We start from the raw sequence: 27646 nt of genomic DNA on the forward strand, positions 1-27646 counted from the left end.
ATTTTGTTTTACTAGCTGCAGGCCCAGTGCAATCCATGCCTTGTCGACAGCTGATGAGCCTTGAAGTTCATTGCAAAACCTTCTAGCCTTCAGATGCTAAAATACATCAGTCTTTCTCCCTGTCCACCCTAAGACTACAGCAGCCCAGCCCTTCCTTCTGTAACACACACCAGGCTCTCCCTCCTTGCAGAGCTGTCCCTATTGACAGTCTATGGCTGAACTCTCTTGCCTTTGATTTTTTTTCCTTTGGAAAGAGGCTCAGGTCTAATGACAGACACTCTGGTGGCCATAAACATCCTCATCTGCTGACCCAAGAGCTCTCCTGCCACACATACACTGATTCTTAAGAATTTGTAGTCTCCTTTCACTGCAAAGGCTCAGTGAGTCAGCAAAGTTCCTTGGAGCGCTCATGTGCCTTCACAAAGAGCTTTGTAAATACTGCACTTTGTTTTTGCAAAACAGCCAAGTAAAAGTTATCTGTTTATGATGTGATACCTGCAGTTGTATCTAAATACTTAGCAGCTTGCGTTTGTTAGGGCTGGCACAGTTCCTCAGCCACCAGACCAACCCCAGTGCAACTTTGCATGCCTTTCTGCCTTGAAATAAAGAGCAGGTCTTATATTGCCACTTGCAACCTGGCTGGGAAATGAGCTTGCTAGACGGTAGTTAAACTTGTTTCTGATCTGTGGGGAAGAGGAAGAGTCTCCTTAGATCTGCAGAGATTAGGGATATGGTGGCTATTAACTCACCTGGCCTACTTGCCTATGTGACATGCATAAGTTTCACCCACACATTCATTTGCTGAGCCTGAAAGATTTTGTATTGCAGTGTTTGGAGCCACAAAGGGAGGGCAAAATGAAGCATCCCCAGATGGGCCCAGAAATATATTCCAGATGATTGGTGCAGGTGATGGATCATAGTGATAGGCTTGTCTCCTGTGATATGCAGGTTCCAAGATACTTATGGGCCTGGAAATACAAGAGCAGGTCAGAATAGACAAATACAACATTGCGCTGTGCTGTGTTACCCCAACAGTCTCATGCCTGGCTCCCAAATGTGGTGCTTCCGATGGGTAAGCCTTTCATGCACCTTTCATCCACCTTTCACTGGCTTGGGACCATGGAAAAGGCATTCATCTTTTCACACCAGGCTCCTGTGGTGATTTATGAATCTCTTACTAACTGAATATGTCTTTTTGGTTTTCCTCTGTGTTTTATACTTGTGTTAACACTGCTTCTGTATGTACTTTTGTATAAGTGCCTTTCTATCTAGACTAGTAGTTTTAGTCTTTTATTGCCATGAATTTTCCTGTGGAATTGTGGCTGTCTTTTTATAAAACCATCTTTTTGTCAATTATTTCTGTTGTTAATTTTTGTTGCCCCTCAGTTATGCTAATACGTCAAGTTTGAGGATACTGACACATTTAAATTTATTTAATACATTTCCATGGTTGATGTTTTATTCTGCTTGATCCTAATATGGTCATCATTATGCACAACCACCTGATAATTCTTCAGTCTGTAAACTTTTTTTACTTTTTGTCTATCTGAATGAGGTCAGTACTCATCTCAAGTGTGCTGGGTGCATGACCGTCTAAGGTATTTTTGAATGACCACATGAGATCTCCAGCAAATCTCTCTGAGGCTGAAGTCACCAATGATGGTAATTCCTCTCTCTACACATTACAAACAGATGGTTGAGGAGATGTTCCGTTCACTGGTAAAATTTGTTCTGTAACAGATGCCTGCCAGCTGCCATTCCCTGCCCTGCTGCATGATTTTATAGAGCTAACGAGATTAAGAAACTGTTGAAATTGATTTTTGCTTCTAAATACAGCAGATCTGATTCTGAAAATGCAGGGAGGGCTCTGTCTCAGGTGGTGCAGGCTGGCGCAACTCCAGTGAAAAGTCAGTGGAGCTGAACCACTCCACATCAACCACGGTGCTGCCTTGAAGAGCAGCTCTCTTAAACGAAAGCATCAGCATTAAGAAACCGACAACAAAAAGAAGTTTCCCAAGTAGAACAACAGCACAAAAGTGGGACAAAGGGAGACTTTGGGGCAGTTTAAAAAACTACCCTTCGCTCATGTCAGCAGTTCAAGACTGCTGGTACATCTTGAAAAATGACTTTCACTGGAAACTCCAGTACATCAGACAGCTCATTGCTCAGCCTCAGTGACATGGCAGGAGGTTGTTTTGCAGCCTTCAAACTTGCCTGCTCATGAATTAACGCTTCCCACCTGTAGCCACTGGGGCTGAAGCCATGAAACCTCCCAGGCTGAAATCCTTCTGCTGATAAAAATCTAGATTGAACTCAGCATGAAGCTGTGGAAAAATGCAGATGTGTATTTTGAGAGTCCATGGTCAGGCTTTGAACAATCAGATGAGTATTAGGAGAAAAAAAATGCAGTAGTTTAAAAATAACAGATCTACTGCATGGCAGCCATAAAAGGAGATTTTAAGGAAAGGAACAGAAAATCATGCCAGATGAACACATTAGGAATAGCAGTTGATATGGCATGTACGAATGACAACATATATATCCTCTTTCTCTCCAAAGTAGATGTGAGAACCTTACAGCCAGAGCACACGGTTTAAACTCCGTTAGTACAACATTCACCACATCTTCTTACCACTGCAGGTTTTTGCTGAACACTACTGTTGCTTCTCCCTCCAGACAAAATTTAAACTCGGGTCAAAACTGTAAACAGTTCTTAATTGAACAATCCAACTTAAAGCATTACAGGCTGCTTGAAAGCCTCTGTGACCTGACAGATTTGAATACTGAAAAACATGACATCAGAATGACCTTTCCTTCCGCACTGTTCTCACAGCTCCTTTCTTCTCAGTAGATACTTGAATCTCTGCTGTCTTCCTAGTCTCTTAGTGCCTGATACGCTGAGTTTGCTCCATCCATCCATCCATCCATCCATCCATCCATCCATCCATCCATCCATCCATCCATCCCTCCCACTAGGACCTCTAGTTGCAGGGTCATTTATTCCCTCTCCTCTGTTTTACAAAAACAGAGATGATAAGACAGTGCTGGGTCTCAGCAGCATCCCCCAGCTATCCAGACACCACCGTGGGTTTCTCAAACACCCTCATTCCCAGAGAACAGAACTCTGAGGTCTGTTGTGGTTTGAGATTAGTGACAAAAGAGTTTGGGCCTGCCATTACCACCCCACAAACCCAGCCCATCTTAAATCACGGCCTGCTGCCTACATCAGAAGTCCTTTGTGAAGAGCACAGTTGCTCCTCTGTAACTGTTCTACATGGAGCAGGTCATCAGCTGCTTCTGAGCTTTCCTTCTGTTTCTAATTTTTTTTCTCAAAAAAACCCCACAGTATGAAGTAATGTTAGAAATAAATAGTCTCATCCTTCTCCCCTAATAATAGAAAGAGGAGCCTTGTTGGGCTACATGTGATTTTCTGTGTCAGCTCCTCACCTGGGAGTTTAAGTGGGTTTCCTACAAGTTACAGTAATTTCATTCAGCAAAATCTGAAATTAAACACTTTATTTTCTGTGAATCCACAGGATGGTCTTTGAATTGCTGAGCTTTTCTCAAGGTGACTTTGAAAGCCATCTTCCTTGCCCCAGCAATGAGATCTCTGTGCACGGCATACAGCTGTGATAATCCCTGGAGAGTTTTGTCCAAGCCAAGAAATTAAGAGCCCTGTCTAATGGGGTCACCGGCTGCTAATGAAGTTGCACGTTCATAAACTACAGCTACAGCTCTCAAGGGAAACTCCCCGTCATCCCTGCTTTGGGAGACGCAGTTTGTCTGTGTCATAGGAGCTCGTAGGATCTGTGAGAGCTGCTGGAGGCAATCTGCTCTGTGGGCTTTATTTTTAACCCCACCTCCCCAACCCCTAAGCAGGTTCTTCTTTCATTCCCAAATTGAACAGAACAGAGTTTTAATTTCGGTGCCTGTGTCAATTTGTCAGCAGTAGTCAAACAAGAGAGGAGTTATTCAGGTTTTTTCCTCCTGTGGAGGATCAAACAACAAATCTGTGTAAGGAATTCCTGATGGAGAAGCCTGAAAGGAAGATTATGAATTTTCAAAGCCGTGGCCTTGTAAACCAAGCGTCTCTGCAGACATCATGGAACAAGAGCTCATTAGGAGTAATCATCTAAAACCTGACTGAAATGTCTGTAGCTTTTCTGACTTACTCCAGATGAAGATCTGATCCATTCACCTAGTTTCAAGTCCAGACACATGTTCTTGTGGTGGAGACATAATTTCCTCTGTATGCTGTAACCATTGCTCTGCACTGTGACAAGCAAATGTTTATTGGGCTTTGCAGGCCTCAGCAAGAGCTTATAGCACATTTCTTTATGGCATTTGTTTTGCTATACATGATGTATATTTTGGTGGGTTTGCTGGTTCTTTATTTGATGCTCAAGATCAATCATTTCTGAAACACAAGTGTGACATTTTGGGAAAAACAATTTCCACTCACTCAGTACTAATCTATCATGTTGACTTTATTTCCGGCACAGCATACCAAAAGCAAACAACTTCCTACTACTCTGTGCTTTTCAGCTAAATGCCTTTTCCAAAAGGTTAGGGAAATGCTTGTGTCATGGAAAAAAACAGAATCCAGCTACTCAGGAAATAAAGGGGTGCAGTGGATCAGGCTTAATTGAGCACTTAACAGGCTCAGACTAGCCTGAGCTTACATTAACTGAACTACTGAACCCATCCAAGCTGAACAGATGCAGAGCGTTGGGCTGTGCAGTTAAGATACACTTCAGCATGGGGGTCTTTATCTGCAGGTAGTTGCACATAACCACCTGGGCAGACCCCTGGAACTGACTCCCAGCGTGGGCAGGGGAGTGGGGCATTTTGCACCTGCACAAGGCAAGATGTTCTCAGGGTCTCTGTGTACAATATCCCACTCTGCCTCTCTCAAGATACAGCTGAGCTTGTTCCTTGTGCTTTAGTTTGTTTTATTTTGGTTTGGTTTTTTTTCTCAAATCTTTGTCCTATGAAAGAGGTGTTGGGGATGTTCTCAGGATTGCAGGTGGCTTGGAGGCAGAAGGGCTTATGGATGACTTTGTCCTTTCTACAAGACCTTCTCTTACAGGCCTCTGATGTCTCACTAGTGCGATGCTACTTCTTCCTTTCTAAGGAGCCAGTTTCTCAGTCAGTGTGGGAATTGCCCCATGAATCCCCACCTGACTGGAAATAGTGCTTCTCAAGCTGAAAATAGTGCTTCTCAAGCTGAGAGTTAGTTTTTGCTAACTAGAGAGTGTCACAGCTGTTGGTCATTCTGCAGTACTTTCTGCTAGACTTTATTTTTGAGCTGGGGAAAACACCCTGGCCCTGTGCACACTATTAGCTCAGACAGGTGATAATATGCCTGTCTTAGGTGGTCAAAATGACAATTGGTATCATTACTATGCCTGCAGATAATTTAGGATTCATTAAAGTAAATGTTCAGGGGGGAAAAGTGCATGATTGCAGTTTAGCAGCGTGGTATTAGGGCATCGCTGGCTCTAGCAGGCAGATGAGGAACACTGTAGCTCAGCATTTTCTGGATTGTAGGGATCTATCTGTTGGCTTAGGCTTTGCAAAAATGTAAGTGGTATTTACAATTGCAATTGGCAACGAGCTGCTTTTTTCTGATACAAATCCAAGTGCTAGGGTTATAATTACTGTGAATGTTGCATCCTGCAATCTGGAAGCATAAGCAATGTGCATTGGTCTGTTCTTCACAAAGAAATTGTTGAGGGCTGCAGTGGCCATCCCTGAGGAATCTTCCCATGGCCCTGAATTATGTAGCAAGCCCACATCTATGTAATCTCCTCTCCATACTGTTTCATTTTGCCTGCAATAACTGTATTAGACACCATTGCAGATTGACTCTGCAGGCTCATGCTAGTCCAGATGTAAGATGTGGGATTCACCATCTTCTAGGGACTAAAATATTTAAAACAAAATGGAAGACTTTCAATAGGAAAGATATGCACTTGAAAATAAATGCTCTTTTATAGAGTAGTCTTGTATGTCATGTTATACCCCTTGTAGTGATCAAGGGAGAGAACAGACCTTGATTCTTGGGAGTAGCAGCATAAGGATTACACAAGTCTTTTTTTTTTTTTTTTGGAAGGCCTGATCTTGACAGTGATCTGTGTAGATGCATACGAGATCAAGCCAGAGCAAAGCCACATAGGCAGCCAACACTTAGAGACCTAAAAAAATATTACATTAATGCTCACAGTGATTGAGAGGGGTTGCCTAAATTTGGGGCTGGCATGGGTAAGATGACAACTAAGGTTCTAATCACTTTGTGGGCCTGCTGTATGCTGTTGGCATTGAAGGGTTCCTTGTTGCCAGCTGCCAAGAGGTAAATTGGCACACGGGATGGACGATGGACCCCTCACAGGCCAAAACAGCACTTGAAATCTACTGGACTCAGTGGATGAAAACTGAAGCTAAAACCACAGTTGAATGTTTGGGCCAGGCTATAAATAAAGTACCTGAGTAAACTGTGGAGAAAATGCTTTTAAAGCAACAGAGCAGAGGGAGAGGCCCATGTACATGCCTTGCGTTTCAGTGTTGTGATGCAGCTTGGTTAATTTTTTTTTCTGGTGGGTAATACAGTGTGTGCTTACAAAAAATAATTTGAACAAACATAGATGCTACAATGTTAATGGGATGGGTTTTTTTTTTTTCCCATAAGCAATTTGTTAAGTTTTTCTGTAAAATTTGATTAACAAAAGTCTGTGTAACTGGTGCATTTCCTATGCCAAACACTTTGTCTTACAGACATATAGTCACAGAAAAGTAAGAGATTCTTACAAAAGACACAGCTAAGTTTACAGTCTTTCTTTTATCTAAAAGGAAAAAGTCTCCTGAAAACTAAATAGGTCTCAAAATACTCTTCTTTAGATTTTGGTTTTGCACTGTATTATGAATTTGACACAGCAGAAAATTTTTCAGCTAGAGGAGTAGAGGGGTTTTTATACAGACAGAGTTACTCTTTCTGTCCTGTGTGTCCCTATATGTGTCTTTATATATATATATATATATATATATATCATTTAGAGAAGAAAAAGATGAACTATATCCTCTTTGCTGAACTATACCCTAGTTAGCAAAGACTAACTCTCAGCTTGAAAAACATTATTTTCAGCTTGAGAATTTAGCTTTGTAATAAACTCAAACTAAAGTGAACCCAGAGGAAGGCTGGCTGTGTGCTCAGCCTCTGCAGGTAGAGTCTCATTTCCAGCTTATTCTATAAACAGACTCTTTTCTTCTATTATTTAAAACTGCTCAGCTGCTTCTCTGCAAGAAAACAGCAAAGGCAATTGAGCACAGTCTTGGTCACGTAAGTGGCTCTTGTCTCAAAAGCTAGTTCGTATTCAGTGCTGTCCTAGTTTTTCTTTTCTCAGTCCCATAAAGGTCCTTTTCAGAGTTGAAGAAATTCCAATTAATGAGCACTGGAATCAGTGTGTGAGCAAAAAAAAGTACAGTATTTAGCATACTGCTATGAAATTATGGATAAATATTTACGTACCTTTTAATGTCCCTTCACATTCTCTTAAGCTGTTGGATTTTTCTCTAATCTTCATTTGACCATTTCAAGCATGACTAATATATTTTGAATTATTTTTACACTTCCAGCATCTACTCTGTAAAAACAGTGAAGGCAAAGGTGCAGGTGGCTGAGCTGAGTTCAAAAGATTAATTTGCTGAGGAGAACTAGGACTTTCCAACTGTATTTCTGTGCTTGAGTTTCTTAATAAAGCCACAGTGTTATCCTGAACTTAGGCTAACTCCATGGTTACGGTGGTGTCAATTAACCATAGTGTCAAAGAATCACTCAGCCTGAAGCAACCAATACAGAGATTTTTATTTTCCTCTCCTCTTTATCCAAGCATGGAAAAGGGGGCAGGTTGCTACGTGTTCTTGTTACACGTTATCTAAATATATTGATCACTTCCTCCGGACTCTTATCTGTTTGCTCTGCAGTGGCTGTGGTTCATTCACGCTGGGATTTGCAGGGAAGCTGAATGGATACAGCCACGTGAGGGGTGCTGGTGGGCTGGTTCAAGCCGGGTGACACTGCGCCTGGCTTCTCTTTTGTTTCTTCTGGCTGGTTGTTTGACATCCGCCAGCCTCTCTGTTCATTAAGGCGGCGTGATGAATGGAAGGCAGCGAGTGTAATTGGGGCACTTAGGGCCACCTGGTTCATAAATATAACGAACATCCACTAGTGCATCTCTTTCAGCACCACAGGCATCAGTGAAGTGCAAACTGGCTGATAGTGAATGGAAATCATAATGGAAATCATGTGAAGATTCTAGCAGTTCCCAGAGTCATGCCAGCTTCTCTTGCCCCAGCCTTTCTAAGGCCCATAAAAGAACATTTTCAAAGGTGGGGCAGAGACTGCATTCATGTAGCATTATTGTTTGTGGAGTTTTTACACTGAGATAACTTCATTACAGTAGATCCTGCACTGCCCCAAGGGTAGGTGTACCCAGCCATACTGAATTGAGCTGGTGGTTGGCACGGTGGTTTTTGTGCCGTTTGTGCAACATGTGTGTGGCACAGGTAGTTTGCTGGGGAAAGCAGGAGAAGGGTTTTGTGCACCCTTGGTAGTCCTTGTGCAGAGAGGGGAGGAAGTTCAACCCACAAGAGACTAAATACCAGCTGATTTAAACACCAGCTTCACACTTAATGCTCCCAGACTATGCCTTCTCCTGAGCTGAGCTCTCCAGACCTTACCTGAGCAGGGCTACAGTGGGCAGAGATGTGGAGCCATCTCAAGATGGCAGTACAGACAACACACTGGTGCCCAGGACTGGATAACAGTGCCTCGTAGATGTGACCTTGGACTCAGCAGTGATCAGTGAAAGCAGCGCTCAGAGCCCCATGCTGGCCACTGAGGATAATGTCTTTAGCAGACTTTGCATCATGAAGCGGTTAATGAATTCTTTTGTAGTGAAAGACTGGATTCAATAAAAAGTTTCTGGGGCAAGTTACCATAGCCTGCCATACTACAGTGCGTCAGGCAGACCCTTGGTTTTTTTCCCTTTTCATTTATTTTTTCTTCCCTTTTTAATTTTAAATTGAGTGCAGCTGACTGCCTCCAATGCTGTTAACAATGGCACTTCTTTCCCTAGGACAATGTAACATTTAAAACAGATAAAAGCTCATGTGGGGCTAATAAAAGTTTGCCCCCATCCCCATTCCTGTAGGGCAAGTTTCCTCATCGTTAACATTTTAAGTAGCAGCTCTATGAATATGAATGTAATTGACTTTTACACACTATTACTCATCAGCGGGTAACTCCGAACAGGCGTCACTGGAGGGATGTGCTGAGTCTCAAAGAAATTTTGTGGCCCAGCAGCAGGGGAGCAATGCTGTATAAGATGAATCCTTAGCTGGGACTGGGAAGTCAGTGGGTGAATAACTGTGGGAACCAGAGTGCTGGGCATGGCAGCCCAGCAGCCCCAGTCCAGCAAGAGTAGCAAAATGGGAGGACACACACAGGTGACCCTCAGCAGCCTGTGTGCTCCTTCTTGTGGTTGATGGAGAGAGGGAGCAAGTCAGTGGGTTCCCATTCCAGATTTTCCTTCAGAATTGCTGATACAGGTTGGGTTAGGGGTCCAAATGAAACCCTCTGAGCACTGGTCTTTTGTCCATATCAGGGACAAGGAAAGGCATATGACTTGCATACCTTCATGGATGGAATGCTAACAAATTCATTATTGTTAGTATTCAAATTATTGAATACTAATAAAAATCCTTATTAGCAGCATTATGATTTTGAAGGCACTGTAAAAGTGTTAGGTTTTATAAATGCACTTTAAGGTGACTTCTTTCCTGATGAGTTTGTGCATGATATATATGTGCTTTTACACAATCAGTCTAAATTCTATTTCAGTCAGCAAACCAACTAGTTTTAAAGCAGTCTATGTGTTGCAGGAACATGTGTTTTGACTGTCCTCCCTGTAGAACTCAATCCAGAACATCCATGACTTTTCCTTCCTGGATCTTCTTTTGCCTGTGGTGATCTTTGGATTAGGCTCCATGGTGCTTTGCGTATCCACACATCTTTGTGAGAGGGATTTTTTTTTTTATGGTTTTAAAGCCTTGATCAGTGCTATGATGGGAAGGTGCCTCTGTTCTTTTCCTCCACCTCCTCCTAGTCTCCTTGTTGCTGGAAAGTTCTTGGTTCTCCCCTCAGTTGCTGTTGGCTGTAGCTACCAAACCTGCCCAGCTGCGAGGCTGAGTCCCTGCCCTGCCCTTCCCACAAAAAACACAGGACCAAAGAGTTGGTGCATTATACACTGTTTATATTTACAAATTTAGAAATATGATTGCTCCCCACCAATGTTTACCAATTATATATTCCAGCCAAAGCAGGAATGAGTCATTTTTACATTGCTCATAGAAAATTAAAAAAGGCTTAAACACCCACAAAATTTGCTTACTCTTCAGGTGTAGCCCCCGGAAGGGTGAGGACAGCTTCCGCCATATTCTGGTTGGAAACATCACTGACATGACTATTGGGAAGTTGAACAGTGATGGGTGATGTACAGAAAAATATGGAAAAGGCCATGAGGTCAGATGCTGAGGACAATTTTGAAAAAAAAGCTGGGCTGCAAAAAGTGTGCTTGTTTTCAGTAAGGCCTTTTCATGACATGTCATCTGACGACTCTGTGTGGGGTTTGTAGAATTAAGCCTTTATCCACAAAGATAGGAAGTCAGATCTTTTGATGCACTAGTGGCTGTTAGCAAACTGATACAGATGGTCGTTTTGTTCAGAACAACGTGCACAAAAGTATCCCAGAGGTGCAGCTCAAAATACCCACATTGCTCTCATGTGTCACTCCCTCTCTTTCCATTAATGCCAAATGACTCACAGGCTTGAAAAGGCAAACATTGATCAAAAGACCAAAGAGTGATTTACTGGTGCAGGATGGGACAAGATGTTGTTTTAGCCCAACAAACAGTAACTGCATTTAGAGGTATTGCCAAGGGAGTCCGAGGCGGTGCTTGCTTACTAAATTGGGTAAAATGCAGGGATTTCACCAAATGCAAATGACAATGAACAATATGTATGACTCAATATATCCGCTATGCTTTCAATGTGCAGTCAGAGGGTGGTATAGCTGACCTTTTAAAGTGATACTTTTCAAACCACATTGTTATGATTATCAAAGTGTTCATTTTAGAGTACACTATTTGGACCCACTCCTGTTAATTTTCTCGTGTATCATTTGAACGCTGTTTTCCCCTCTGTTTATAAGAAAAGCACTTCCAGGCAACCCCTAGAGTGTCATGCATTTATTTCTATGTCTAATCAGGGAGTGAAACTTGCCATCAGTTCTCCGAGGCTTGACATACACCTCTGGAGTACTTCAAGTCACATATGGAATTAGCTAAAATAAGTTTGATGGTAATTTTGTGAGACCTTCCTGTGTGCCAGAAATAGTCTTCAAGAACAATGTAGGGCAAGAAATATTCTCTGCTCTTTAGCCTCAGCTTCCTCCTATCTAAGAGCTGTCAGTGGCATCTCTGGCTTTGCAGAGCAGATCCCAGAATGGCTGCGGGGTTATCCCAATTTTGCAGTACTGTAAGGAAAAGAAAATAATCTGGCATCAGATTTGTAAATTTAAGTGTAGAAAAGGCTAAAAAAAATAAAACAATTTCAGCTCGTAGTCAGCCCAAGGCCAGCAAGCAGACTGGAACAAGGCCCCCGCAAATCCAAGAGAGGCGGTTTTGCTGGGATGCATTTCCTCTCTTCGTCTTCCATCAGCCAAGCCAAAAACTCAACAGGAAAAAAATAAAAAGGAAGCCGTACAAAGCAATTTGGCTGCATAACTGGCTGCACTTATCACAGATAAATAGCCTGGGCCCAGCTTCTCCATGGTGTGGGGACTCAGTGTGATGCTCAGGGGCTGAGCGAGATGCTGCTGCCGTGACCAGCGATGGTCACCACCCTGCTTCCCACTGCTAATCCCTGAGCAGTCACCCCTCTAGCCTGAGGAGTCTGGCACAGGCTGAGCCCACCACAGTCAAAGCACAGCTTTCCTGGAGCATGAGCTGCCATGCTCAGATACCCCATCAGGTGAAGAGTTAAGTACTAAAAAATAGCAGAATTTTCTGTCGGGTCGAGGATGCCTTATTTTGATCATGGAGGTTAGACACAGACATGGGAATTCCCCCAAGCTGGTTTATTTGCAGATTTGTTCAGACAGTTTTTTTTTTTTTTTTTTTTTTGGTAACAAATCAGCCTGTTTTTATAATAATCTCATCTTGAAACTTGAGAGGAAGGGAATGTATGGGTGAGCAGCTAATATCAGTGAGTTCTGGAAACTCCCTTTTTATGGTCTCTCTCATTTAGCAGCTGTTATGATACTTTCATTGCATTAAAAACTTACTTTACAAGACTGATGATAAATTAACTTAATCTCTTCCAGTAAAATTAGCTCCAGATCACAATAAGTTTGAGAAAAGAACTACTAAATGATATTAATATACAGACAGGGCTTTGATCTAATATATCATGAAAAAATAAAGCATCGGAGGTGTTACAATCAGAGAAGGCAAAGCTATTTTCCTTTTTCTTTACTGATATTCCCCTGGTTCAAATACTATTTTAAGAGAGTATATGTAGGATCTACTGACTTGTAGATGCAAACACTGGTTTAAATTAATTTGAAAATATCTCTTTATATAAAGCAATATATTTACTGATTTAAATCATACCCATCTGGACATGTTTATCAAAATCAATCCTTGTCTACTATAAGCCATTTGCTGCCATTGCCACCCACTGGCCAGGGACAAACAACCATCCTGTTACTGACCCAGATCAACAAATATCCTGATTAAACAGACACATCTTGCTACACATCCAACTGCTTCCTATTCAGCATCTTGCCTTTAACACAAAATCTGGCCAGCTTTGTACAAAATGTATTTACTGTTTTTATCTTTAAAACATAAATCATAGTCTGGGAAGGAGGAGGCAGGGTGAGCCTGTTCTGCAGAATGTGAACTCTGATCTGATAGTTTCATCCTTCTGTCATCTCTTTAAATGTAGTATCTAAAAACTGAAGGATCTCATCCTTTTATGTTTCTGTAAGATGAGATATAGTTTTGGTAATACACAGTAAAATAATGAAACCAAATTACAGTAGGGAGCCATTTTTCTCACATAAAGGTCAGCATATATGGTAATACTTTGGATTAAGTATGAAATTACTACAGGACCGTAATAACTAACCTTGTTAATCTTTTCTCATTTTCTTAAGAGTAGCTCAAAAAGAAATATTACAGCAGTCACAGCTTAATATTTGAATCCTTCTCTGCTTTAATCAGAGTCCTTTATATACTGTGATTTTGTGTGTTATTTTGTCCTAATATTACTAACAATTTTATTAATCATGTCTGTTGTTGGTTGGTTTACCACTTTCCTTCACAAATTATTTTAGGGCCCAATATTTAGGCCTTTTCTGAAAAACTGATACAAAAATTATTATTCTTAGAGGAGCTGCTCTTCACTTAGGTACCCATGAACAAAAGCTAAACCAGGCCCTTGGACTACTTTCCCCTGTGCCTTTCAGTACCATATCAGGTTCATACCACCAATGCTGAGACAGCCTTCTCTACAAATGAAAAGCAAAGAAAGGCGATAATGTTTTGTTCTCTGCATCATTAGTAAGGGGGAAGGAGGAGAAGAACTTAGCAGAACAACTGCATCTTTTGTTTTTAAATTCTTCGGAACAATTCTGCCAGGCAGCGCATTTTCCCTCTGTTTCATTTGTCTTTGTTATTTTCCTATCTAATTAAAATTCTGCAGTGTCGTCATGAAATTGTTGTCCGTTTAAGGTCACAAACAGCTTCTGTCCTAATGAAATATGAATTGCATTAGTTAATTGAATTGTGCACTTATTGTGTGTTGTGAATGGACTGAGCACACTTATATTCTTAACATATACTGAGCGTTTTATCAGTTTAGGCAGCGTGTGGACATAGAAAATGCTGCTATCATTCTTTGCATCACAATAGGGAGATTTAATTGGCAATAGACAGGACTAAGAAGTGTTTGTGAAGGACAAGAACTCTAAGATCTCACACAGGCATCTGCTAGCTGGGATGAGATTGGCTCTTCAGTGGTCTGGGGTCAGGGCACAGTCCCGAGCGGAAAACTCGAATAAACCCTCATTATGCACGGTGTCTCTGTGATGTCTGTCAAGATAGGAAGAACCAAGGGGGAGTAACGAAACATCTGTGGCCTTCTGCAGTAGGAGGCTTTCTGGGTTAAATGAACCTTGTAATTGAAACCCTCAGTGCACGGTCCAGACCGTTCTCTTCCAGGGTCTGCCTGGTCTCTGTGCAGATACTACCCCCACACCCCTGGTAACACAACAAGCTGAGCTCTGGGGTCCTTTTCACAGCTGGGAGGTTCTTTCTTTGAATGGTAGGAAGGATCACTTTAGGATGTCGAGGACCTGATCAAAGTCAAATGAAAGCATGGGAACTCTTTCTGTTGACCTCAGAGCTGTGGATGAAGCAGGTGCTTACAGGACGTGCAGGCTCTGGCACTGAGCCTTTACAACGTGTAAGATGGATGTTTTGCATCGGTAACCACTCAGTGGTGGGCTCTACTAATGAACCAGAGTATTTTAGAGGATGGTTGTTAGCTGGGAAAACAGTAACAGAATACTGGGTTTAATTTTCTTGCATAGGTCTTGATTTTTCACTTAGTTCTTCAGACTGCTCAGCATAGTACATGTACACACATGTAGTGTATATATATGTATACACATATGTATAATATGCATATATATATATATGTATATGTATATCTCCAGTATTTAGGCATTAGATTTATTTACAGGGAAAAGTATCTTTGGATTCTGTATAATACTTCTGTAAGGTAGTAAATCTGAATACAGTACCTTCCAGATATCCTTGAGCTTGACAGGCATGGAGAGATACCTTTTGTTCTGTCAAATAGTGCCTCCCTTAGCTCGAAATGGTACTTCATTCAACAGTAGGTTGAAAGGAAAGATAAGCAGTGTTCAGGCTGAAGAGCTGTTGAGAAATTTCTTCTTCTTGTCATTTTCTGCTCAAAAAATTGAGGAGATATGCACATGGAAGTTTCTTTTACTGCAGCAAGCTAATGCAGGAATATAAAACCACTTAAGATAAACACAGCTAAAAATTGACTTGCCACAATACACAATTCCCAAAGGGAAATACCATGACCCTTTTTACAAGAGAAACAGAGAGAAGAGTGTCTGTGCTTGATCTCAGCAGGCATGGACACCCCATTTGTGGGGACTTCCCAGCTCTACGCACATGCAGAGGCACTTGTCATTTCCCACTGTGGGTGATCCTCCACAGCTGCTGTAGCACTCACCTTCCAGGAACACTTCTCCATGGGCCCCAGACAAGCACTTTGTTACTACCACCCACAGATAATGCACTGAGATACAAAGACTAAATGAGGGATTCTGGTTCAGGTAGGTAGGCAAGGACTTTCCCCTGTATGTTCAATAGATGGGAAGAGAGGTTTCATCGGAGGGCAGTGTGGGGATAGCCACATTATGTGGCTGCTTCTCTGAATCACCTGGAAGAGTTTCTTCAATCATTGTAATTACTGAACCTAAGGGAACCTGCCTCTGGGTGTAGTTGTTGCATTACAGAAGTGCTTCAAGCAGATGAGTTTCCTGCACTCCCCAGCTGCCCCGAGACACTCATACCTGCTTAAACTTCTGACTGAGGAGTTTCCCACCTAGTGCCCATACCACTTGGTTCTTTCCTCTCTCTCTCTCTCTCTCTCTCTCTCTGAATTTATTGCACTGGCCGCAGTACTGAGAGCTGTAGTTGAGCAACTGATGAATATCCCTGCCCGCATGAAAGCGTTCAGGAGGTGATTAAGAAAGGGTGGGTGTCTGTAATGGTTTAGTGAAGTAAGTCCTGACAGATTCACAGGCAGTGGGTAAATGACTGAGAGCGAAAGTGGTGGGATGGGGCGTGAAGGGTGATTGGCAGTGGTTGCTTAGTGGTCTGAAAAGGGGTGAGTGAAAGTACTTGGGGGAGGGCTGATGGTGGGAAAGACACTACTGTGTTACCCTGTGGCACACTACAGATGTACTAGCTGTATTTTCTTCTGTGAAGCAGTTTTAAAAGACTTGATGTCATTAAAAATGCTCACGTACTTCTGTCTAAATTATGTAATGTAATGCTGCATAATTAAGCAGGGGAGGAAATGAAAGAGATTCAAGGAAGGCTGAAAAATAAAAATAAACTGAGGAGTCCTCTAGGGAGAGTAGAGAAGAAGCAAAGACTGATAAAGTCCTGCAGATTGATGTGATTTTGCTGTCTTCTGTAGCACCACCATGTGAAGGGAGACAGTCTGTGTCCCTGCTCCTACAGGTGGCCTTCCATGAGGATGCCTGTGCTCAACCTGCCCCTCTGCCCCTGGCTCCAGCCACAGGATCCAGTTGCCCATCTATGGCGCAGTGAATCCTTTTCTGCCACAGCACCATCAGCCATACTTCTGTGGCCTCTTCCAGCATTCACTCCAGCCTCAAAAAGAGTGGGAATGCAGGGGTGGTCCTCAGAGCAGCCGGGAAGAGCGTCCTCCCCTGCTGTGATTAATTCAGTTAAAAACCCATGACTGACCCATCACAGTGTCTGTGGCTGCACAAAGGAGTGAAGGCGTAAACAGTAGCATTTTATACCCTGGCACATGGTTAAATTCTGCATTGTTACCAAGTTTTTTAGTTTTATTTTCAGTTAAGTAAGGAATTTCTTTTTTTTTTCTTTTTTTTTTAAACACAGGATATCTTTATAAACACAAAAGGACACAAAAATCCCCTGCTCAGCTAATACATAATTATTTTAAATTGTCCATCTGTACTGGAATCATGATCAATCTAGCACAGACTGTAACTGTGTCTGTGCCTGTGCTGGGCACCACCTGCTTCAAATGAAGGCAAAGAAATGCCCCAAGAGGTGGATTTAGGATAATGTCATCTCCCACCCTTCCCCCTGTCTTGTATAGTCCTTTTGAAGATCTCACACTAATCCCAAAAATCAGAGATTTATTTAATCCTTCAAACAAAAGCCTTTCATTATAATTATTATAATAATAACAACTATTATTACTATTATTGTTATTGCCACCATTATTATAACTACTATCCCTATTATTTTGGACTGTTAACAGCTTTTGTTTACTGTAGAAATATTTACTTATTCTTTGAAGCTCACTAAACTCTCATCTCAGCATTCTGTAGCAATTACCTAATTTAAATACTTTATATAATAAGATGGTCTAATTGAGGATGGCGTGCAAAAGTATGCTATCTTGCCAGCTTTGAATTTCCTGTCCTTCCTTATGTTATTGAAATCCCTCTATTTCTTGCATGATGAGGACCGGGAGTGCTGAATCTCCATCTGCACATTCTCTCTCCCTGTCACTCATTGACTCCTTGTTCTGTTAGATGGCTAAATTCCCAAATGGCTTGTTCCGGTGCTCTCCCTATTGAAAAGTTTTCTGTGTTCTTATAGTCTTACTGCTCTACTCTGATCCCTGTCAAATAAAGAGTGCAGAAAATTCAAACACCATTTTCAGAAAAGATGTCTTAAATCCCAACAGCTTTAATAAATTATTATCAGTGCAATGATTATTAATGCATAATATTAAAATTTTAGAAATGGGATCAGGAATTTAACTGATTTCCTCTGTCCCCATCCATACTGTAGCTTTGTAGTGTATTTCTCGGCCCAAGACTTCCAATACTTGTCATGTGCCTAACTTCAGGCCACCAAGGCAGGAGGTCCCCACTGCAAAGCTCAGTCTACTCAGATGTCTACTCATGTGTTTAGGAATCTAACTTGAAAGCATATTTTTTCAAGATTTAGATGAGTGGGATACATTACCATGACATTGAGAAGGAACTTGCATGGGTCATACAGTACTGACAGTTGTTTGCCCAGCCAAAAGCCAAACATTTTATTACCACAAGCAAGTAGATAAAAAGATAGTAACTCTTATTTTGACTATGGAACTGGTTAAAATATATTACCTTAAGGACCCTTGATCTGACACAGCTTCTGCTTCTTTACTTTCAAATGTTCTGAAGTCCCACAAATGTCTGTGACAAATTGAGGAAGCTCAGATGCTGAAAGGTCATCTGGGAGGGGAAGGGTGGCTCTCAGGCACGAGCTGGCCAAGGCTTTGCTTCAAGAAGCTAGTCTCCCTATGGCTGCAGAGCAGAGGGTCAGATCATCCTTCTCTGGCAGACAGTGCAACTCTTTGCAACTAAAGCTGGCTTTAGCCACCAGTCAGAATGAGACTGGTGAGGCAAACACCCCCAGTTGTCCCCAGGAACACGATAGCGATGAACATGAGCTCAGCAAGCTTCTTAATTTCAGCCAAAACAATGGATATCATGAGGCACTGGATGAACTTTTCTTACCAGTAAGTAAGAGAAATTGTCTGGGAAGTAACATCATTTGGCTAGACAGAAAACTCTGGTCCAAGACAGGGCAAATGGCTTTGACTCAGCTGTTCCCAGTTTCATATGCAAGTCTGATGAAGCGGTGAGATCTGTGCCAGTTCTCAGTGTTGCCAGAACAGACTGTGCAAGAAGGTGTTTTAGTTTGCTAGATAGAGTACAGTAACTGAGTGAAGGAGAGCCTAGAAGATGGAAAGGACCAGAACAGAAGTAGATCCTGCAAATAAGCCAGAAGTTACGAGTGTCTGGGGAACATATTAGTCAGATATGTCTATTAAAGACATCTGTATATATGGCAGCGTCCTGTGAATTCAGAGAACACGATGCCAATTACGACCATCAGAGAGTCATAATTTTGGTAAATGTATAAAAGGGAACTCAGGAAAACTGGGAAGGTATCAGGAAAAGGAGTTGAATAGCGTAACTATTTAGACAAGTGTAACAAGCTTAAAAGCAAAAGAACAATCAGAGTATTTTGCCATGGAGGATGATTTTAATAGCAATGAGTGGTAGGGAAATGTAGTGGAACAATGTAATTATCTACCTACAAACTGTTCAGGAAAGAAAGACTGGGCCGCAGAGGCAGAGGAAATACTCCTGTATAGAAGGATAACATGAACATTATTTAGCTGAACTGTAAGTGGGAAGGGCTGTGCAACTGAATCTCTGAAGACAAATAAATAAATGCTAAAGTAGAAATTCCAAAGCATTTTTACAACTTTTGAAAAGTAAAGACATTAGCAGGTCTTTCTTGCTAATATCCATCTTAAGCAAAGGAAACAGAATGAGCATTGTTGAACTCAAAAGAATTGTTAACAGATTTGTGGTAATGGGGACTTGGGTTACTCCCCTAAGCCTGGCCAAATAAATCAGGAGGCACACAAATTAGAAGAGCAGTTTTGTTAACACTTGAAACAACACTATCTTGGAAAAGTGAGAGACAAAAAGAAGAAACTACTCTTAACTCAGGTTTCAATAACAAACTGATTGTAGCTAACTCACTGAGTACTAATGCTTAGGTGTACCAGAAACTTAATTCAGGATGGCAGTTCAGGGAACGAACTTTCACCTCTTCAAGGTGATGCTCTTTTTGTTTTCTTTAACCTCTGTGACATAAGTATGTATTTTAATGTGTAAAAATTCAACAAAGAGCAACTTCATCTTCCTCCTCCTAAATCTACCCTTAAAAATAGACCAGAGGTGAAGTAATAAACACAGCTTTATGAGCTGCTCCTCCTCCTGGGAGAGTGGAAGCCTTCAGAGAACTTCTCATATGGCTCAGCTGCTACCAACTCCTTGATAAATCATACAGGTGTGCTGCGCCTTCCACATAGGAGGTTTTTGCATACAGGTCTCCAGCTGAACATTGCCCAGGTATCCCTGCTTTCTGAGCATGGTTTTGTGTTGGCTTCGCAGCAAACCTGGCACAAATGGTGTTGGACTAAGCCTTGTTTTAAACATTCCTACCCGACCCCTGCTTGCTTCTAGAGGAACACCACCTCGACTTGGTTTTTTTTTGAGACATAAACTGGATCTTGAGCTATCGTCAAATACTAGTCAGGGCTGGTCTCGCTGCAGGCTACCGCTGTGTCACAGCACAACCTTGAAGAGTCCCTTTGGCACAGTGCCTGCGGTGACTTGGCTATTGCATCCACCTAGGCTACACTCAGTGTTGTGGCAGCCAACTGCAGTTAAAACCTGCTGGGACCACAGCTCAAGCATGATTAGCTGGCACAATGACAATCATGTATTTGTCTCCACTAACTTGTGCTCCATAGACAGGAATAAGCAATATACTTTTAAGGAAAGGACAAATGTGTATGGACAAATGTGTACGGACAAATGCTTTGTGGAAACTCTGCGAGGCAGCACTGAATGCTTGAAAGTGAATAGTGAAAAGAGAAGTAATGAAGGAAGTAAGGTTAAACAGCCAGAAGAAGAAGGAATCACACAAGAAATGGCAGAAGAAACACGCACCAGAAGGAAAGCGATTATGTGAGCAAAGCATATAAAAAGCCCCCAGTGTGTGAAAGGAATGCAAATTCAGAAGTACAGTTTTGGAGTGAACACAGATGGCAAAATCTGACTGAAACCAACATACAAGGTCAGGTCGGTGTGAGAAGAGACTCACTGACCCTTTCATGGTTCTTACATGTGTAGAAGGGCCATTCAGATGGGACAGAAAACACTGGGCAAAAAGAATGCAAAGCAGCAGTATATTTTTTTTCCAATCAAAAGCCACCTATGACCTGTTCTTGAAAATGTCTTTTTTCTTCCAGCATAGTACATGATGGTACATTATGGCATTAGTACATGATGGTATCACTGATGACACTGAGATCACTGGTGTGTAATGAATCAATAGATCTGTTTCATCTTTAGCTAATTTGAACCTTTAATCTTCTTGCCTGTAAGAATTCTTCTTCCTTCAGGTCAAAGTATTAAATAGGCTCAAGAAGTAAATAAGGAAATAAATACCAGAAACGCCATGGGGAATATTGAAATTAAAGTTTTCTAATAGTCAAATTAACTTAATGCTGTGATTAGTAAATCAGTTCAGCTTCTTTCCTTTACCCCCCTCCCTCAAACTCTATGGCTAAAGCTGTGGGAGTAGATGGCCTAAAAAAGGAAGGTGCTTTGGTTTTCTTTTAGTTTCTTGATGTTTGTGTTGCTCTAGATCAGGGTTGAGGGTCTTTGTATTTTAACTGCTCTCACTATGGACATACAGGAACTTTTACAACACAGAGACGTAAAATAGCCCAAAACATTGGTCTGCAAATACTTCCCTATGTTTCATGCCTGGTTTGCACTCCACCGTGTGCCCATGTTGCTGATGCATCTGACTTTTTTTATGGATATAACTTATACTGGTGCGAACCCTTCTGTAGACAAAATCTTACTGATACAACTGTCTCCCACCAGCAAAACATATTTCAGTTAATGAGTCAGAATACACTTTGATATCTGTATAAATGGTCCCTCCTGGGGGGAGGATTGCTTCTTTACTGTTAAAAATGTAGATAAGTTCTGAAATTTTCTCTTCCCTTACTTGTTCTTAAGTCAATCAAACCCGTATCTATTATTTCTCATCCAGAAATAATGCAACTTTTTTTCATCACCTTTTTGACTGCTGGTCCCTGTCTGTATTCTTGCTTCAATCATATGGTCATCAGAAAAGGGTATATCTAAAATCTTCTTGAAAGCATAAGTTCTGTTTCAAGTGATGGGTAACCACAGGATCAAACACCTCCAATCTTAAAAGAAAAAGAAACAAAACTGATTCAAAAGTTTGAAGCTAACAGATGGTTTGTAGCTGGCTGAGACACTTGTATTTAATATTGAGAAAGCAATGACTTTCTGGTCTCCAGTGGAGCATCTCCTAACCAGACAGACAGGCACACAACAAAATGAAGTCTTAATGCTGAGAACTTCTTGAGAACACTACAATAACATTCTGGCAGGCTGGTCTCCCTTGGCTCATGCACTCACTGCAATTTGAATGTCTCTTTCAGTTTAGCATGATACTTGGCAAATTTCCCAACCTTACATTATCTGGGAAAGGAAGACAGGAGAAGCTGGTACATTCAGTAAATCTTTGAAGAAGCTTCTTTGCAGTTTGCTGGTAGCAAAAGTGTTGGCTGCAAAAGAGTGTAGAAGTGTCAGGACTGCAGCTTAGCTAGCTTGAAAAGGGTTTATCTGACTTGCATCCAGGCATCAAGATGCTCAGATACCACAGCAATGTGTGTGGTATAAGAACCTAGATAGAAGATGATTAGATAGCAAATCAGACAGAATTTTGCATGTGATTTCCTGGGTTTGTCTAAACTTATAGCAGCAACAGTTAATTATAGGAGGTTATGAATGTAGCTCCTGGGTGGGTTTATGGCACTTATACATTGGATTCCAGCCATAATGTGCCAGCTGAGAGTTACCACTGTGGCAGGAAGCCCCTACTGATGCAAAGCTGATGGAAACCATCTTTGGGCCTTCCCACTTCGGGCTAGGAGCAGCAGATATTGGTGATGGAAGATCTTGAGGGAGAAGCAGCCTTTTGGCAGCAATGGCAGAATTCCAAGGAAAAGAGCATCGAGATGTGCAAGGGACATCACCTGAAGAGGGACAGAAGTGGGAGGTGGTTGCACACAGGAGTTACTTGTGGTCATCCTCTCGATGATTGCTGTACCTACCTCCAGATCTGGTGCCTCTCCTTCCACCACACATGAATTCCTCAGCCATTGTAATCACTTCCTCTGGCTCTTAAGCAAGGGCAGCTCTTTAATTGCAGATTAATGTGTTAATGAAATTCTTGAGGCTACGTTGAAGTGACTGGGCAGGAGAGACTAGGCTTTCAGCAGCAGCTGCTGGCACAGGAGTCACAGCTCACGCTGTTCTACGGGGAAGGCAGTGCCGTAAGCAGGAGCAGGATCCATCATTTTTTCTCCAGTAGTGCCTCGGGGCACATCTACACGGCAGAGCGCAGCACTGCACAGGGATTCTGGAGCTGCCTCTGAGCACTGGTTCTGCTAGTTTCACAGCAGGAATATTCAGTCTGCCTGGAGTGCTATTCTAATATACCCACAGTGTTTGCACCCCTATCCCTGACCCTGAGGTAGCTTGATGAGTGCAAGGTGAGCTCTCTCTTCCTCTCTGTAGAACTGTGCTCTGCTGTGTGCTCCCATCTGCTCTTAGAAGTATTAAAAAAAATAATTATGACATTTATGAAGGACTTTATATCAACTTTGATCTGTGGTTTCTGATCTGTGGGGTCTTATTTATTTTAGAAACTGGGGAAGCTTTCAAGGCCAATTTCATAAGTGATGCTTTTTTGTTTCCTTCGCTGACAGTCCTGATTTTGTTTTATATTCTTTCCTTTGAGTATCTGAAATTTTGCATGAAATTTCTACTGATTTGCAAACACCAACAAATGGAGTAATTACCAATCCTTCCTGCCTAAGTTAACAGCATTCTCCTTCCTTGTGCTCTTAGTTCAAGGTCACAATGATAGAATTTAATCCTTCATGAATTTTCATCCGACTTGCTGTCCACAAAAATTGTTGATTAAAAGATCCAATTTCCATTGGCATTCTCCCTTTCAAAGGATGTCAACAGGAAATATAAATGTGCAGACCTTTGTGAATGATCTGCAAGGACATGCAGGCTTATGAAAAAAAAAAAGAAAACAGCAGTTAGCTAAATCCTTTAGTTTCTGTTTTGAATGACTGGCCATAGGAATGCAGGCTAAGCTGTATTTCAGCTGTTCCCAAGGATGTGTATGTGTAACTTGTTGATAGTGGTTGGTACATCAGGCTCCAGTGACAGCTACGTGACCACTCCGACGATCACTGTCCTGTAGCAGAACCAGCCCCTGCCTCCCCTCAAGAATACCAGGCATGAAAGAAAACAAAGAGGGATCTGTTTATTCAGAGGACTGGCACTCATACCTCCTACTTTTTACTGAGAAAAGAGAGATCCTAGGTTCAGCTCTCACTCTATTCTCCCAGCAGCCATTAGGTTGTAAGGAACTGCATGACTTGCTCCAGCAACTGATGTGAATTTCTGATACCTGGGAGATCTGAGCCTTTTCCCACAGGGCCTGTGGGGAATCTGATTGATAGGAGCAAAACTCAACACCCAGAGCACCAGCTTACTTCACTGGGAGCTACCCATTACCAAGAAAAAGAAAGGAAAGCCCACCACAGTCTTAAAGCTTCAGCATTATGTTTTTAAAATCTTACCAGTGTCCAAGGTATATGTCTTTCACAGTAAAAATTACTTGGAGTGTGCTGTGAATGCACAGACACAGATCAGTGCTGAACATCTGGTTAAAATAAATTACAGTCTTATTTTGCAAATAAAAATTCCTGGGGTCTACATGACAAAGTCTGGCCAGCACAACTATCTCATGGGGAAAAAATCACATCCCTAGCCTACAAAGATAGCTATTTTGGCATGATTCCATTCCCCACTATGTAGACTTATGTAGACTTAGACCAGAGAGGAGTCCTTTTGCCAGTATAACTCACATTGTTTGGGAGGTACTTCAACCATGCTGGCAGACTGCTGCAGCTGGTATAAGCCATGTTTCCATCAAGGAATATGGCCAGAACAGTGACACCTGAAGTACTTAAAGAATAGCACTTTTTCTCCTTCTAGCAGTGTCCAATATTTTTCAGTTTTAGAGCTTTCTGCTAAAAGGAAACATGCAGAATTTGTGCTCTTCCTTATATCATCAAGACATTATTTCTTGTTACAGAAGAGTCAAAGTATATGTATGGATAGGAGGTGTGTTGCTTTCCAGCATCCTGATGGTACTTCCTTTGAATGGGAGAAGATCCCAGTTCTCCTGAAGGATGACTTTTGTATGTTTTGGTGTTGGTTTTGCAGGTTAAGAGGCAGAGATGGTTTGCCTTTTATTAGGGCTTAATATTTTGGTTTTGTTGGGTGGCATTTAAATAAATCTATTGGTCATAGTTAATGAATTACAGCTGTGTATGCAAATGATTTGAGCTGTTTTGAATAACAAAACAAAGTCCTTTACTCTGTGACTTGGCTTGTATTCTTGCATTCTTACTGGTCCTTTTTTTTTTTTTTTTTCAAGTGGTCCCTGTTAGCTCTTACCTGGTAACATTTACCAAAGGACTTTCTGGATGAACCCAAAAATTGAAGATTTACCAGCCCACCTTAACCTACGAGTCCCCCCATCTATAAGGCAAGCAACGTATAAAGCTGTCTTGGCTTAGGAGTTCAGCTTTTTTGACAACAGTTTTCACCTGTCTCACTTAATTAATTTTGTCCAAATTTCTACTTGCCTCAGTCTGTGCAGACTCTGCTCATTCCTTTTCCTGCTCCTTCACCCTCCGTTTCTCTACCAGGTCTCACGTTTTTGCACAGGTGGTGAACAGGACAGAAAGGACTTAAAAAAGGGGTGGGGGAAGGCACCCAATTAAAATCAATCTCTTCTTAACAGAGAACTTCCCCTTATTTTAATTTCCCATTATCACTTAGCTGTGAATTGATGAGAACATGGAGCGAGACACCAAGAGGCCCCATTCTCAAGTGCACCACTTTGGAAGAGGAGAATTTGCAGCATTCTATCAGACTCCCAGGACCTGTCTGCCTCCCATAGCTCCTGGTGGGAGGGCTGACTTAGGAAATGGCAAAAGACAGCAATGGCTAAAAAATGCTGCCTCTTCTCTGCCTCAAATAAGGCTTTTTCAGATGAGCAGAAATGGTCTGAGCTGCTAATGAGGTGTAGGCTGCCAAAAAAAACACACGGGCAAATTCGTATTTTCCAGGTGGCTGGTGGTAGAAATGTAACTGTCCATTGAAGTCTACAGCATGGCCTTTTTTTGCACTTACTCATTAAATTGCGGATTTATCGTGAGGTTACTTTAGCATAATGTTAGCTGTGTTGTCTCACCGGCCCTGTAAATCAGTTGCTTGTCACAAGATTTATTAAAAAAACAAGTGCCTGCATCAAGTCACACCAGGATTGGGTGCTGGAACACCATGGAGCACCACGGAGCACCATGGAACAGCCAGGCCACCACTCCAGCTCTGTGCTACTCTTGCTCAATGCTGAGCACGAGTTTGTCAAGCCAAAAGAGTTTGGATCAGAACAGAGTGTTGAAACAAAAAACATTAGATGGAGCATATCCCTGAGGGATGTTAAAACAAGCAGCAGAAAAACGCGTGACTGGTCCCTCGTGGTGCAGTCGATGGGACAACCTGCTCAGACCAGTCGCATTGCACCCATCTGGTTCACACGTGCACTCAGCCTTTTCTGGCCAAGGCCACCCTGAGCCAGGTCCCTCCCCAGGCTGACAGCTTTGCCACCTTGCTGTCCTCTTTCTGCCTCTGCTCATACCTGTGCCTTGAGTCCGGCACCGCTGGATGCGCTTGTTAAATGAAAGCCTCCGTGGCCTGGAGGACAAACACTGTGCCACAGCACTCTGAGCACTTCTACAAGCAGCTACTTTCGTTTCCCATTTCCCAGGCGGTTACGTGATTTAACTCTTCTGCGGCAGCCCAAGAGCAGCCCAGGCAGCTGGAGCAGGCAGGGAATATAATGGGGGATGTGTTCACATTTCCTTCTACTGTCAGTGCAGCACCCACTGCAAGACAAATCTTCAGAGTTGCGCTTTTAAATTAGCTGGGCTAATTATAAGTGCAGTATAAGGGCACTCATGTTGAAAGCCAATTACAAACAAGACAGAGAATTTAAGTAAGATTTAGAGAAAAACAGGTCTGCGTTGACATTCAAGCCCATTTTGTCTTTTTTTTTTTTTTTGTTTTAAAGCCATTCTGAAGATTTGACCAGGGTCTTCATGCATCCAGCCTCTTTTCAGAGGATGCAGGGATAAGAGCAACACTACAGCATGAGATGAGTCTCCCCAGCAACTCTGTGACACGTACACTCTCCTTCAAAGGGATTCACAAATCCACAAATGGATGTCACTAAATGTACTGTTGCATGGGAATGTAAACTCTTTAGAATGGGTTTGGTAATTTGGGGAAGAATATGGCCCACTAATGACTTGGTTCTAGTGCAACTGAGATTCATGTGTAGGGACACATTTGTTCTCTAGGTAGAACAGTTTCTAGCACTCTATTTAAGTAAGATATCTTCAGAAAATTAAATAAAGCAGCAAATTATTTGAGTAGGACTATCAACCTACAAAAGATCTGAAAATTGTGAAGGATCAAATAGAGCAGCTTTGATTGTGTTCTTTGAACACAGTATTTTGTCCAGAAGGCCTTCTTGCCTTCTTTTTCTCATAATTGCTAATAGTGCTCCCTCAGAACTGGCACCCATCAAATACCACCAGCTAGCTGCTACAGTGCTGTTATCCTGCAGTGCTGTTATCCTACTGCCAGAAATACCTCATTTTATAGTGTGCGCCTTTCCAGGAATAAGAGAATGAGGCAGCCTCCATTAGGTCTGGGCTTTTGCATATTGCAGAACCACATCTAAATGAATTAAATAGAGATGCCAAGACTAAATTACTGAAACAGTTCTCATGCTGACTTGGTTTGACAAGAATGTGGCCTAGTCTGAACACCGGATGGATTTCCATTCAAGCTGAGTGATCAACACCTTACAAATCCCGTGTTTAAAGATATGGCTTGACTATTCCTCAAAGCCT

General features: G+C 41.9%; 1 protein-coding gene across 2 annotated transcripts in view; it reads left to right on the top strand.

Annotated features, from left to right (window-relative positions):
- Positions 1-27646, top strand: part of BCL2 (BCL2 apoptosis regulator) — a 96160-nt gene that overhangs the window by 58562 nt on the left and 9952 nt on the right. Inside the window, exon 2 of one of the 2 annotated variants that reach the window (XM_053959305.1) lies at positions 25099-25178. The exons of the other annotated variant lie outside the window; for it this stretch is intronic. Coding sequence (XP_053815280.1) covers positions 25099-25125 — 27 coding nt within the window. The 3' untranslated portion in view covers positions 25126-25178. Of the gene's footprint in view, positions 1-25098; positions 25179-27646 lie in introns of those variants that run through there. 2 annotated transcript variants of the gene reach the window in all.

This window comes from Vidua chalybeata, chromosome 1, assembly GCF_026979565.1.
Source record: "Vidua chalybeata isolate OUT-0048 chromosome 1, bVidCha1 merged haplotype, whole genome shotgun sequence".
NCBI classification, from domain to species: domain Eukaryota; kingdom Metazoa; phylum Chordata; class Aves; order Passeriformes; family Viduidae; genus Vidua; species Vidua chalybeata.